The sequence below is a fragment of the Phalacrocorax aristotelis genome, chromosome 12 (genome assembly GCF_949628215.1).
Source record: "Phalacrocorax aristotelis chromosome 12, bGulAri2.1, whole genome shotgun sequence".
Taxonomy (NCBI): Eukaryota; Metazoa; Chordata; class Aves; order Suliformes; family Phalacrocoracidae; genus Phalacrocorax; species Phalacrocorax aristotelis.
This window is the reverse complement of record NC_134287.1, coordinates 14,155,108-14,170,607: the sequence shown is the minus strand read 5'-3', so window position 1 is coordinate 14,170,607 and position 15,500 is coordinate 14,155,108. Positions and strand designations below refer to the sequence as shown.

General features: G+C 39.3%; 1 protein-coding gene across 2 annotated transcripts in view; it reads left to right on the top strand.

Annotated features, from left to right (window-relative positions):
- ABLIM1 (actin binding LIM protein 1) overlaps positions 1-15,500 on the top strand; it is a 221,427-nt gene that overhangs the window by 194,113 nt on the left and 11,814 nt on the right. The window contains exons 17-24 of one of the 2 annotated variants that reach the window (XM_075108029.1): positions 4,372-4,476; positions 6,796-6,843; positions 9,100-9,246; positions 11,432-11,523; positions 11,657-11,753; positions 13,195-13,256; positions 13,562-13,622; positions 14,591-14,598. In XM_075108029.1, coding sequence (XP_074964130.1) covers positions 4,372-4,476; positions 6,796-6,843; positions 9,100-9,246; positions 11,432-11,523; positions 11,657-11,753; positions 13,195-13,256; positions 13,562-13,622; positions 14,591-14,598 — 620 coding nt within the window. The remainder of the gene's footprint in view (positions 1-4,371; positions 4,477-6,795; positions 6,844-9,099; positions 9,247-11,431; positions 11,524-11,656; positions 11,754-13,194; positions 13,257-13,561; positions 13,623-14,590; positions 14,599-15,500) is intronic. The other variant, XR_012662910.1, reaches the window with a different exon arrangement.

Sequence of the window (15,500 nt, the reverse complement as noted above, 5' to 3'; positions counted from 1 at the left end):
AAGTAGCATTTCTGTGTCTACTAGGAAATTAGAGCCTTGTCAATATATCTGAAATGAGAACTGTAGCACTGGGGGGTTGATTAGATGAGATACATTTACAGTGGTTCAAAGAAGAGGTGTCATGTGATCTCCTTTTTACTTGGTCAGCCTTTCTCAAAGCCACTTGTACTTTTAGCAGGAAGGTGAACTTAGTGTAAGTTTGTAACAAAGATTTCATAAAGCTATAGTTTTGGGTTTTTTTTTCCTTTAGGAATCGGAGAATACGGATCATGCTAGAACTGCTTTGGTAAAGGGGAATAATTTCCAAACAGCATAATGATAATGCAAGTGGCATGCAAACCATTATGCCTGTTTTATTTTGTATCATCAAGCTAGAAAAGTAGATGTTTAAACCAGTTTTAGTGTGTTTTCATACAACATAATGCTTAAACAAACGTAATGCTCAAGCCTTGTAGACAAGGCCAAATATGAAGAACTCTGATGAGTGAAGGGGCTAAATATGCCTCTGAAAGTCTTAATGAGAGTTTGTTGATGTCACATATATGTTGAGCTGGAAGAGGGTGTAATATTCATCAGCTTAGACTTCATTTAATCTCATTTGGACTCTCCATTGATTTTGGTCATGTCTCAATGAAGTACTGTCTTGCTATGAAAGAATCAAAACAAGTCCATGAATGAAAGAAACCCTGACCCTACTGAAATCAGAGACAAAACTCTCATTGAGAGCCAGGATTTCATCTCACATGCCTAGAATTTTTCAGAAGCATTCAAGAATATTGCAAAGCTCCTCTAAGATTTCTGTGTAAAAAGAGCTCCGAAGTAATGTGTATTCATCTGCTCATAGACCTTCCCATAAGGAACCTACCCACCTTCATAGTGAGTTTGGGCCTTGGTTTTCACAGGCTCCTGTTTTCCTTCCCTGAGACAGGTTCTAAATGCTCTCTGTGTGCAATAACTATTTCCAGGGCTTTGTGGATGCAGCTGAAAGTTCTGGTCTGGAAAACAGCTGTGCTTTGGCTGTTTCACGACTTTCAGTTTTGTGCAGAAAATAAGGGCTACACATCTGGACAAGACCATGATAGTTTGATAAATCCTAAATAGGACTTAGGGTTCCAGGTACTGTTAGGCTTTTTCTTCTGTCTATTCCAAAGTAGAGCAACTAAATTGCAAGTTGACAGAAGGCTCAGAGTTGGTTGCATATGGTTTTTTTTGCCTGACTCAGTGGACTTAGCTTGTGAATCAACACAGTGAGCCCAGTGGTGAACACTTCAGGAGGCAGCAGAAACCTCCATTACACTGTGCTGTGTATAGGCAAGCAATTCTATTCCTGACTGTTAGGGGAACCTGCTAACAACTTGAGCTATAGAAAAAGGGAACTACTTGATAGAGCGAATGGAGTGAAAGAAAAAAAAGCCTCTGAGTTTCACTTCTGAGGCTGCTGTGCTCAAGTGTTTGATTTTTATATTACACTTACGCTGTTATCTCTTAACATCCCCCACCCACCTAGGCACATGCATGTTCAACTTCATGCCAGGGATTTTTTCTACAGTGTTGGTGAACTGGAGTTTTCTTCTTGCTTTGGGGAGTTAACACTAGTTATGGCATATCTGAGATAGTACGAGAGACTTTCCTGTGCAGGCACAGCAAGGAGCCCAAACTGAGAGCATGCACTGCCCCTACCTTTATGTAAAGCTGCAAGCAGGCCAGCCACAAGGCCTGAGAGGCAGGTGTACAGGCAGCCTGGCAGCTCTGCTTTCCTGTGTGCATATGCACGTTCCACAGATGTTGGCAATGCTTTCATAAATTGTGGGTGATTTTACAGCAGCATCTGAAGCACTTAAGCCTTGTTATTAGAGTGGGCTCCTCGGGGATAATCTAATGAGATTGTAAATCGATGTACCATTCCCTCCTGCAATGGTTGGGGGTAATGAGGCTGCTATCCTAGAAAGTGTAAAGGAGAGTCATTTGTCAGTACAAGTAGGAGTCATTAGGAAGAGAATGCACAGGAACCCCAGGAAATACAAGCCAGCAGAGACATCTGTAAGGCAACACATGCTGATTGTCTGCCTTGTACTGTATCCATTATACAACATTACCAGTTCTCTATAAAGAAGTTGTCTGTGTACCAGGTACAAGACTAGCCAGCATACGTTTATGGATGTGAGCATACTTAGTTGTGTCTAGCTGAGACAAAGAGGTGGGTATAAGAAGAGTTTCCTCCCTGTATTTGTAGTGTTGGTGACTGGGGCGTTGTAAATTGAACACGCCCACATTTTGTCTACCAATTCCCAACAGGTAAAATGTACTTGTGAGTCTTCTGTTATACCAGTCCACAGGTCAATAAATCCCTTTCTATTCTCCTCTTTCACTGAATATACTAATTGCCAATGGGAGCAGAAAGGCAAAATTACATGTCTCTATAAAGGTTATAAATTTTAGAATTAATTATATCTTAAGGCCATCTCAATACTGATTTTTTTCCCCTATGAAACAATGATTTTGCTGAAAGTTAACTCATCATTTCTCTGTAGAAACAAAAGACATGAGTAAAGTCAGCTGGTGTTTCAAAATTGTGTTTCACCATCATGGTATTTCAAAGGCTGGACAAGTAGAACACAATATTGGAATTGCCAAGTAAAGGACCATAAATTGAGATAGATAATATTATTTTAAATAATAATTCATACTGCTTTTCACCCAAAATAGAAAACCACCATCAATGCATGTTTTTGAAAGAACGTCATGTTTGAGGGATATCATGTCCATTAAGTCATTCAGGGCAGAAATATCTGAGTAGTAAATACAGGATTTTGCACATGTATTCTTCTGGACAAATTTTGTTCAGCCAAGACCCCTGAACTGTGCATGTAATTTTTAAAACATGTATGTGCAGATGGATTAACTTTTGTATGCTGGCAGGGGCCTCTGTCCCATGTCTTTCTCAGTGGGGTTTGTAAAGAGCATTTTTTTTTTCTCCCTCCTGGTGCCTTTTAGATTGTCAGATGACCATTCGAGTAAAAGAGGAACTTTTGTGTAAAGAAAACTTACTTACTTCCCCCCGCCACCCAATTATATCAATTAGTGTTCTGAGTCTAACGTTTTGGGTCATCGAACAGGACTTAGGAAACCTGTAGCTGAAAGGAGGCTTGCAGTTTCTTTTTTTTGTTGTGTTTTATGGCCCTTCTGTACTAGTCCCCCCTCCCTTTTTTTTTTTTCTTGCATTGTTAATCAGCTTTTCTAGGTTTTTTTAAAGCCCTTGTACTTACCTGAAAAATGGAAGGGGTTTGATGCTCCCCTACTTTTCACCATTGTGGTCACTCACACCCATGTAAAATAAACACCCATGTGGACATTTCTGCTTGTGCAAGTTTGCACTAGTGTGAAGAATGGCACAAAGTAGAAGGCAGCAACATCCTTTTATGGTACACACACAGTCATGTGTTTGGATATCTGGCTGTTAAGTCTTGATGCTTGGGATCAACCAGCATGGCTCTGCAGCAGCCCTCTCGCCCTGACAGACACAGGAACTTCCAGGGCTGTTGGCTGCAGCGGTGGGTTGTTAGAAGGCAAGGTAATAGTCCCAGTAAGAGTAATCCTACAAATGGAATAAACCAGGTGTGCAAAATGGAGTTTAAGTTTTTAGACATTAGATTCAGATTTGCTAAATCGGCACTGGTGAAGTATTGTCACTAGAGCCAAATTTGGCATTGACAGAGATTTGGGGTGGAACCAATGGCATGGGTGCAGCCACCAGATGCCTTACAAATTATTTTGCTATATCAAAAATTTCCTACCAGACAGCTAAACCAATGAAAGAGTGTGTATAGAACAGTTATGCCTTTTGATATAGGCCAAATGACCTAACAGCTATTTTCCATCTCTAGCTTCTCTACGCTTTTGGTTTAGGGAACTGTAGTAACTGCCAGCATCTGCTTCTATCTGCTTGGGAGTTCGTTTCATTTTGGGTTTGCATATCAACTACTATGCTCTGTGCCTGTGACTTTTAACTCCAAATATCAATCTCCGTGCTAAGTCATGCCAAGTAACGTTCCATTCTTCTTTTCCACGCTGCCCACCTAATCACCAGCTGCGAGCGCACAGCTCCTGCCTGCATGCCGTCAGAATGAGTCTGAGCTGCTCAAACCTCAACTCCAGCCTGAACAGGAATTTTTGTCTGCAGGAATATCAGGGGAAAAAAAAAAAGTCACCAGGGCTACCAGTTCTCGTTGTTGATTGTATTTATATTTTCGGTTCAATTTCTTTTCTCCCTGGAGATTTCGATTCCACCAATTTTGTTTGGGTTTGATTGGGCTTGCTTTTTTTTATTGCTCTCCCTTTTCTCATTTTGTTTTCTCCATTCTTTCATTGGAGGCAATGAGCCGTCCAGCGGTCGGAACTCCCCTGTCCCCTATCGGCCCGACAGCCGCCCTCTCACTCCAACTTACGCTCAGGCCCCTAAACATTTCCATGTTCCAGGTAGGAGCTGGCACTGTATGTGTCTCGGTGTCCTGTCACAGTGTAGAATGTAGCCTTTGTAACTTTTGTCTTGTCTCCATTGTTTCACGCTGTTTACCATGAGGTGCACCCACCAGGTTTGGAACTGCTCCTGGGCTTGCTGAAGGGGTAGAGCGCTAAGTAACGGAGTGGGACTTTCACGGTGATTTTTACCTATTCTGTTAGTCAAGTGTTTCACTGTTAGAATGCCTTGGTTTTCAGGGTCTGCTGATGGCCGTGAGCTGGATATGAGCTACATAGGGCTTGATTTTTCTCTTGGTTGCACCAGCTGAGCACCAGCATAACTCTCCTAACTGTGGAGGAGTTGGTTTTGATTCATGCAGTGACATGCAGAAAGGAGTTGATCAGTGAGCCATTACCTGTGTTGATCAGTCGGATTGTTGTGTCTTTTTTCAGTCTTGAACCAAGCAGTTCTAGTTTAGTGTTCCCTTGTTTTTTAAAGCAGGTGAGGAAGTTTACTTGTTTTGTGCAATGGCTTGGTGTCCTCAGAGAGACCTGCAAAGAGACAAGCATATGCATGCCTCAGGGTTTCCCCTCTATAAAGGGCAGTCTCTGTTATAAAGTGAGCTGCAAAGTTCTTCCAGCCTCGGAGAAGCTCATCTGTCTTGTATTTTGATGAGATGAAGGTGGTGTGTCCCTATCGTTTTTGACATGCATCTTCTGACTGCATCAGTGCTAGCTGAAACCTTACTATATCCAGTTATTTTTCAGCTCCCCTTCAGTCTAGTATCCCTTCACACTGCCAGAGTTTACTGCTCTTCCTCCTTTCCCCAGATCTGGCAGATAAACTGTTTCTGGGAACTCCTTTTTCAGTCAGTGTGACCTGGCTTGGCTAAGGTAGGCTGTTTTAACTGCTTAAGCTGACCTGGCTCATTTTGACTTGCGTAAACTAAAGTGCACTTACATGAATAGCTCTGAGTAATAATTTCTAGCATGTTGGGAGAGCTTGTCCTCTTCAGCTGGCACAGTGCAGCCATGGAAGGAGCTGTGTTCCTATCCTCCTTACAGCTTTCTGGTATAGATGTGCGCAAAAGTACTGCATGACTACCCTTGTAATTTTTATACTGATTTGCTGGTCAAGTGGCCATAACAGATCACTAACAAGAATGAAATACCTCAGTGTCTTGGTGTGCAACGAATTTGCCTGTTTAGTCAAGGGTTCTTCAGTGTACGATTTGCTTCTGTTTCAATAGATTTTTAGGGTTAGCTTTCCTTAATGCCAAAGGCTAAGTTGTCTCCTGTAGCACTTAAATTGGATCTGTGATACACAGCATGTATTTCTAAAATGCTTTTTCATATTTTGTTCTAATGTAACTGAAAACTTTTTTCAGGCAGTATGGAGTAGCAAAATGGGTTTCTGGCATTAATTTTCTAGTTCCCAGTAGCTCATTTTGGTCTTCTAATAAGATTTTGACAGATTTTTGCACAATAGCACTGATTTTGGATTATTTGTAGCTGTGCCGAATACATGAAGTGTTGGCTTGGGTGGGAAGGGAGTTTAGAACCAACTGGTTCCTGTTTTAGATTATTATTTGTAAAAATACGATATCTTTTAGACATGCTGTAGATTCACTGCATTAGAGTTCTGGGAAGTGTGTTTATTCTGATTTACATTGATAATGTGCAATGTGGTGGGCCTCACATAAAAAAAATTACAAAAAAAGAAATAAAATCTATCCTTGTGGTTTGAGAATTAATAGTATATCAGCTGAACTGCATAAAGCATCCCTTTGGCTCACTGAAGTGTAGCTGTTGTTGACTGTTCAAAACGGTGTATTAGGCAGCTATTTTGTTCTCTGGATTTTGAAGTGAATTATGGGCTCGCTGCATTCTCTTCTGCTCAATCCAGCAGTCAGTTGGAAAGAAAATTGAGCTGCTACGACTGAAGCACAATTTTCCACAAAAGTTATTTGGGGTAGTTTTCCCCAAATGGCTTGTATCTTCACCATTGAAATGTCTTGCTTGTTTGCATTTCTTCTGTAACTTTTATCCCACTGATAATCTGAATGTTTAAAATGAATGGTTCATGACTTGGATGAATCCACGTTACAGAATCAGCTCCAAAGGACATCATACCACATGTCTTTGACTTTTCACTTGTTTTTATGTTTTCTTTTCTTTAATTAATCTGATTTTGTATAATACTAGAAATAGCTTTCTGGCTTTTTCTTGTGCTACATCCTTGGTTTGGTCTGTCTATTGTTTTAGTGTTGGAGTTATCTTTTATCTACAATTGAAGTAGTTTTCATATTCCTATTTTTCTGTGTCTTGATTTCACAGATCAAGGTGTCAACATTTACAGAAAACCACCAATCTACAAACAACATGGTAAATGATCTTTCCCTTTTTATTTCAAAATCGAGTGTCAACTAAATTAAAAGGCATGCAGACTAGCGAAAAGCATTCAGTGTTTATATTTAAGCATTAAAAATTAGTAGTCCAAGCTTGAAACAGCTGTTATTGCATGCTTATTTTTAAAGCATGTTGTTTCATTTGGATCATATGGTTTTGAGCTTGGCCACGTTGATATTAATGGCAAAATTGCCATTAACTGGGATTTTGCTGTCTCTTTAGCATTATGATGCCTTCCTGTATTTCACTTGTTTAAGTTTATGTTTTCAGAATACACATATTGATCACGTTAAAGTGGATTAACAACAGACTGTTCTCTGACAGGGACTTCATGGAATATCCTTATTTTAAACAACAAAAGTACAATAATTTATTTCAACAGCAAAGACAGAGATGTTATCAGACTGGAATTCCAGATGTACCTGTGGCTTTAAATAAGAATCTTTAATTACTGAAGGTAATATAGGTGATGTACTACCGACAGGGCTAATTTGATTCTCAAGCCCTGTGATATAGCTCAGGTAGTTTGCTGCTCTTATTTTTCCAGGTGTTTGGATTCTGTGTTAGACAGCAGTGTTAGTGCTGTAATCTTTTTGGTGTAGTTGTCGTTACAGCATGTCTGAAATGACAGTGACGGCAGAAGCCCACTGCATTGCCAGTCTTTAGTATGCAGAGCAAGGTCCTGGCTATAAAGGCGTGTATTCACCCTTCTTTTCTGCTGTGAATAGAAAACTTTTAGTAGGAGGTGACTTTTGTGTAACATGGTGAAAGATGGATGACTCCACTTTCTAAAGACTTTGAGTTTGCATCCCTTTGCAGACCCTTTGTCCAAAGAAATGTTTTTAGGGTGAAGTAGCGAACAAGCAGTACTCTACAGGGTTTAGAAGAGCAGTTGGCTGAGAGCCATTGAGATGAGATAATTAGGAAAGCCCAGGAAGTCCATTCTGTAGTCAGGAGAGAGCATTGCAAACAACACTGCTGTGGTTTTACATCAGGGTTTCCTCCTCTTTCTTTTTTAAGTTTCAAACCATATGCTCATTTTGGAAAAAGTCTTAACATTATTTTTGTTTATTTTTATGGTTTTAATGTATCTCCTCACCTCCCATTAACATGTGAATGTTTAACCACTGACATCACCAATTCTACGTAAGTACTGTTTGAAGTCATGCTTTTGTAAACTCTCACCAGCTTCCTCCATACCTGCAATTATGCTTAGAGTTTCCCAATCATAAAGTGCTCAGAATTCCCAATGATACCTAATACTGATAGTCATAAGCTACCCTGAACATGTTGGATGAGTAGCACAATGCTTCACTTTGTTAGCAGATGTCTTTCTGTTTAAAAAAAACAGAGAAAAGGGGAAAAAAAAGTCCAGAATTCTTGCCTCTGATACAATAGCTTCATACAAGAGATGATTTGAGGTAACAGTTTGCAGATAAGAGGTAGTTAAGGCTAGTTTTAATGTGAACTGAATCCTGTTGGATTTTTTTTTTTAATGTCAAGAAGTGAAAGCCATAACGCACATCCTCACATGCTTTTAAGAGACTTTGGCTTAGACTGGACTCTTAAGTGGATGCCCCACTGCTGAGATATTTTATTGGTGAAGTTCATTTCATTGCAATTGCCTTTCTCTGCCAAGGTAATCTGAATGAATTTTAGTATTTATTAATAAATTCACATCTGCTTTTACTACTACTGCATGCTAAAAAGCAAGGGCATGCAGCAGAAAAAACCCACTGGTTAAATAAACCTATTTGTTTCAGATTTCTTTTTTTGTTTGTTTTGCAGCTTTTCACAGAAACATAGAAAATAATTAGCATCAGTAGAGTTAAAATTAGTGCTGTTCCTCTGACAGTATCTTTTCTTGCCCTAGAGGGAAGACAGATCAGTACATAAATCTGATTTCATCTTCATTAATAACCAGCTGTCCTTAGGAGATATTGGCAAATACTGTTAGATGGAATTTTCTTACTCTTGCCTAATCATTCTAACACTGTGCAACCCTAATAAAATCCAAAGCTGATCTGGGGTTATTTTGGGGGTGGGGATGAGGGAGAAGGGGAAGGCTTGATTCCAGTCTATTGGCTTCAAATTGCAATTAGAAGAGCAAAATATTTAAATGTTTGCTTTTGAAAATTAACTTATTGTAAAGTATAAAATTTTGCCAAAATAAGGAAGACCTTTATACTGATGCAGATTATTACATAGCTAAGTTCCCTGATTGCCATCTAGATGCAGCTGCTTTGGCAGCACAGAGCAAGTCATCTGAGGATATCATCAAGTCCTCCAAGTTCCCAGCAGCTCATGCACCAGCACCCAACGAGATACCAAAGATTGAGACGGACCACTGGCCAGGTCCTCCCTCCCTTGCAGCCATAGGTATGCAAAAAAACCAATACAAGCAATGCTGCTTGAAAGGTACTGGTAACCAAAGTAGGTTAATACTGGAGCTGTAAAAATGGGTAGTGAAGATGTGGCAAACACCTGGAGTGGACACAAAAGTGCAGTTCTTCTGGTGAGACCTGCGAGTGTTTGTGAATTTAAAACTGTTGAATAGCACTGAGTAGAAGAGGTTTTGCTAAAGGACTTTGGAGTTGATCGCACAGATATTAACCCATAGACAAATTATGTGAACTCCTATGCAGTAGCTTAAAAAACGTGGCGTGTCACACAAGCCTGACTTCTTTCAGTTATTGTCTATTTAATCTTTTAGTCCTAAACTAAGAGCAAATATTCTACAGAAAATATAATTGCTTCCAACCTCATGACTATTTTCATGGCAAGAAGCAATGGCTGAAGTGGAACAGTTAATGGACTAAAAAAGTCCTGATTTTCAGAGTTACTGTCTCTACAGACTGTGTTTTACTTCTGTGTTGTTGCACTACAGATATCTCATTTTCTATTCTTTAAATCATGTGCATGATCATTTTTAATTTTTTTTGCTTTGTATTTTTTTTCCTCTGTTTTTATTGACCCCCATAGCATAAAATGAGCTATCTAGCCTGGTCCATTTATGAAGTCATGTCTGAAACACTGAAGGTGTTGCCTGTTTCAGGTTTCCATGAAGGATTATATCGTTCTCGGTGCAATGGGATTTTCATAGAAGTGCTGGGAGAGGAGACGCAGGGTGGGAGAGCTCAGTGACCAATTTGAGGGGCTGCATATGCAGCAGCAATTTTAAAAAAACATCTTCTATATAGGATTGCAACCTGACAAACATTACAGTCACAAGGATAACATCAACGTGCCTGAAACTCTCCTGACAATGCTTGTGGTAACTACAGCATTATTATGCCTGATGTCTGAGGTGGAGCCTTTTTTGGAAATTCTGGCTCCCAGCTCAGTCTGTAGGCAGTTGATGTCAACTTTTAATGGTTTCTAGTAAAACTGCTTTTTATATTGGCTGTCAGGTGATGTTTGTTACACCTTAGAAACTAAATTAAACAGGACTGTTTGGAAACTATAAAGATAAAAATGTGCTCATGGATGTATTTTATTAAGAAATAAAAAGGCATCACGCAAGATTAATCACTAAAAAACAAACCCACAAGCCCCAGGTTTTTTGGCTTCTTGTCTGATTTTGTGTGATGTTTTGCTTACAGAGCTAGAATGAGTTCAGCTGTCAAAAAAAATGAGTCTTACTGCTCTTGTATTGAAAAGTCTTGCAAAAGCCTTAGAAACCAAACAAAATAATAAATAATTTAAATACAAATAATTTCTCCATAACTTTCTGTCTCTCTCCATATTTAATACTGCTGTACAAAACATGTAATTGATATAAAACTTCTGATATTTTAGTTGCAAAATTTAGTCTTCATTCAAATAAAACACTGAGTTTGCCTAGCATAAGATTGGTGAATAACTATATCAGGATATAGCCTGTGCAGAAAAAATACAACGGCTCTCTAAATGCTTGCAGCAATATCATATTCTATGTATTCATGGAAGTGTCCTGATGACCAGATTGGACCATTTCTTAAACTATTCAAGAAAATAAATATTATTCGATAAAAAGTAAGAACCTAATGTAGAACACAAATTTGTTTGCTTCTTTTCAAACTAAATATAATGCTTTGTTTATTCCAAATATGAGTGTCCATTTAGGATAGTAATATAGTTTAATTTTCCATTTGAAGTGTTAATTCAGATTCATTTCCTGAGTCTAGGTAAAAGTATAAATGTAAATCAGATTTTCTGTTTTCAACCTCAGGTACAGTTACTGTTGCCCTTAAACCCCATGTTTCCAGAACTAGAAATCTGAGCTCCTTTTTTCTATTACATTGATTCATGGCTTTTGTATCCAGGGCTGTTGCTTGGTTGGGAACCCACATGCAGTTTGATTTCTTGTTAATTTTATAAGAAGCCTGATAGCCATAGGACAGGCTATCCGAGCGAGTTTTTTTTAGGGTGATTTTTCAAAAAAACATCTTTTGAGTCTGCAAGAAAATACTGCTTTGTTTATTCAGTAAATCAAACTGACCAGTACTTTCTAGCATTGAAATCTTCAAGCTGCGGTTGAACTGATACACAAAGCTCTCTCTGTACTGTGGTTTTGTGGAAGCAGGAGCTGACATGAGACGCAGATCAAGTGGAAGAGAGGAAGATGATGAGGAGCTACAGAGACGCCGGCAACTGCAGGAGGAGCAGCTCATGAAGGTGGTTATAAGCTTGTCTCTGTGCTGTTTATGAACACCATCCAAAAAGTGCCCCTTTGTTTTCTATAAGCAATTTCCACTAACGCTTCGATCAGCTTTATTTTACTGATGTATTTTTTCATTGTCATTTATAGCTCAACTCTGGTCTGGGACAATTGATATTGAAAGAAGAGATGGAAAAAGAGAGTCGTGATAGGTCAGCCCTTTCTGCCAGTCGTTACGATTCTCCAGGTAATTCATGTAGGCAGTAAAGCTAATTATGAACAGTGAATAATGAACACTACATATACAGGTATCAAGCAGCCTCCCAGAATAGAGACCAGTGGGAAGACTGCTTGGTATGTGACGTTCTCCCTGAAAGAGTGGCCTAATTCACTAGCTGGTTTTGATGAGGGAGGAGTGTCATAGTTGTTTTTTAATTAGAAGAAATATGAGGTTGGAGTTTTATGGGCAATTTTGAGGAAAGGGATTTTCTGATATACATAAGGAGTGAGGTAAAATATTTGGTGACTATTACATCATCCATTTGCTAATAGGCTGGGTTATTAAATTACAGTAACATGTTTTGCCTAAACTGATGGTTCCTATCACTGTTTAGTCTCCTCCCAGGGAGGGAAAATGGGCAACATTTACCAGTGGGGATGCATATTCCAAACACAGCCAATGTTTTGGCCTTGGCTGACATTTTGATTTGGGGTATTTTCTGTTCCAGAACAAAAACACGAAGTCAACTTTGGCCAATTGGTGGCTTAGGTTCTTGGCCTCAGTGCAAATGCTAAGTTGAATGCCCACAGACAGGGAGTCTCAGAGGTCTGTTGAATCATGTCATGTTCTCAGAAGTGTCACATCATGTACAGGATAACTATAATTTTGGATCAGAACACCAAATTCTCAAACTTGATTTAATTTACTCAGCACTGCCTATTCTGATTATTCTCCTGGTGAAGTCAGTACCAAAACATCTGTCAGTTACTGTGTTACAGGACCAAAACTAATAGCCTTTTCTCCTTTGTAGCAAAAAGTGGCAAGCTGAAGCATGTGAATACAGAGAGAATGGAGTGTGCTAGTCATATGTATCTTGGCGTGTGCAGCAGCAGAAGCTGGGAGCAGGAGTGCAATAATAGTTGCAGTAGAAAGGATAGAAAGGAAATTCATTAAAGGTTCAGAGGGTATGATGATATATAAACCACATGTGCCGCTTAGGAGACTGGAATTGCATGGACCTTCATGGGAGACTTAACAGGGAACCTATCAAACACTGCTGATCTTGGATTCTCCTTGTCCTTTATCTTGGTCCCATCATAAGGTGCACAGCAATACTTCATCTAGCTAAGGACTAGAAGGTTATTTTGCTCTGTTGTCTGACCCTTGAGCATTACTTTCAACTCAGTGGAGACCACTCTGATTTTGAGCCTGCAAAAATCATTGTCCCTTCGATGACTTGCCACCATGGCATGATAAAGCTGCGTGTGCATTACAGAATGCATGGAAGGTTGCAATGAGTCTGGGGCCGAGACGGTAGTTTCTTAAAATCAGTGTGTCTCAGCTGGTTATGTGTATGCTTAGCTCTTTTAATTGTGTTTTTTATTCTAGTTGATTCCTCAAATGTTCTTGTTTTTGAGTTTACATGGGATTTTTCCAGTAAAAGATTTTTCCCTTCCTTATTCAACAGCACATGCTTCAGCTTCTAAAACCTCTTCTCTCCCTGGATATGGAAAAAATGGACTTCACAGGGTAAGGAGATGGCAATTTTGAGAAGCAAAAGGTGGCTTTAATTATCCATTATATTTATTTCCATATTAACCGTGTTGGGCTTTCAGTTTGATCAAGCTTTCTTATAAGATGATCTGAAGTCAGGCAAAACCTAATTTCCCTTCCCACAAACTACATTGTTATGAAGGCAAGAAAGCAATCCAAGAAACATGCAAATTGAGGGGGGGGGAAACGGCTTAAAGCAATTTGTTACTCCAAATATACCAACCTGCTTGTGAAGTCATGAACTGTGAATTTACATGCATGTCCCTCTTTTCCTATTACAGCCGGTGTCTACAGATTTTGGCCAGTACAACAGCTATGGGGATGTGAGTGGTGGTGTTAGAGGTAAGGCTGAGGAGCGTTTTTACATGCCACTTTATTACTGAACATGTTATGATGTTTGATCACTTCTGCTGTTTTATTTTAAGGTTGTGGATGTGGTTACTTTGTATTTCCTCAGTACATTTTAACTTCCTTTGGTAAACTCAACAATTAACTCAAGCTCTGCAAATACCTATTAAAAAGTTTGAGTTTATTTTGCTAAATCTGTTGTGTGGAGCTGATCCTTCTTTATTCCAAGGGACTGCTTTAGCATTGGTGCAAATGGAAAGCGGGTCATATGTATATTGTCAGGAATATGTACTGAGTTCTGTTATGGTGTTTTCTTTCTCTGAAAATTACTGTCCAGTGCACAGTCTGAAAGAATGTGCCACAGCGAAGAAAGGAGAATAATGCCTTCTAATCCCCATTGCTGCTCATGATTTTCATGACTTTGAGCTAGATGTGATATCAGTCATTGCCTAATAAAAATTGACAATATTTATGGAAGTTTTGAAACTTTGAGGGTTAATGTTTTGAAATGGTTTGAGCTGAGAGAGAAAGAGAGGCTAGTTATCTCCTAAGTGTGATTGATCCTGACTATCTTAGCCTACGATCAGGCATTATCCCTTTGTAGACTATGGAGGAATCTAGACAGCTGCCTGATGGCAGAAGTTAGGTGAGGTGAATCCTGCTCTACACATCTAAGTTTTAGTTGGCTATTTATTCACTTGGTTGTGCTTTTCTGTCTATTAATATTTACAAAGTTGTTTGATTTTCCTGAATAGGAAGCTTGCTTGAAATGAAAAGGGCTGCAATATTTGGAGTGTTTGACTCTTTACAAATTAAGTCCAAAGGTTGTTTGCCTTAGAGAATCAGGTGGGATTTTTAAAAGATCAGGTAGACCAGAAGAGACAAGGATTATCTGGTGGATTGTGACTGATTCCTGTTCTTCCACACACAAAAGCTGATGAGATTTCTCTTTTGTTTTTCAGATTTCCAGGTAGAGTACGGGTTTTCATCAATCAACTGACAACAGAACTAAAAGCACCTACTTTCTTGTTGAAGTCTGAATTTCTGCTACAGGGAAGGGTTTCTTAAGACAATAGCTTTGATTTTCCTGCATGTTTAAGCATAATCACCAATGTAGACTCTTGTCAACAAAAAACAGGCACAGCCTTAGATTCCTCCTTGTAACCTCCCCAGAGCTGGGTTGAGACAGCTCACACCACTTCTGTGACTTGCTTGTAAAATTCACTGTCTGTTGATATATGAGTTACCCAATAGCCCTCCCTGGACAGCTGACGGTGGGTTTATTTCCAGCCTCTCTAGTACAGACCCCAGACACATATAGCAAGTTTCTTCTGGAGGCAGTTTTCTCTCATACCAGGAGCCTTGAACTTCTCATTTTTACCCTGGAATTTGCTCTCCAGAGAAGATGACTGATCAATAGTTTTCTACAGTGCTACCATCACAGATGAGCCAGTAAGAGGTCTGCTTGTAAATATAAACCCTTTTTCTCCAAATCCTGTCTGCAGGGCTTTTTCCAGAATGGTTTGAGTCTGCCTGGCTCCTCAGCACAATCACAATATGAAATGGCAATTTAAGAAAGAGTTTGATTACTTGTTCCTGTTGTATCAAAATCATGATGATTGGAAAGAGAATAAGGTTATGGGAGGAGAGAGAAGTTGTCATGTATTGTGCTCAAAATGTTATTTTGTTGGGAACAGTACCTGTGTCAAAACAGCACCTTTTCACCCTATCTCTGTTCGTGTTCGTAGTAAAAATTTCTCTTAGAGCCATAAAACCCACCTCAGCTGATACAGTAAGTGGCAGGAAGGACAGCCCAGAGGTGTAAGAGTGCTTTCTATGCTGTTGGGTGGGATCTGAATTAATGCTTTGCAT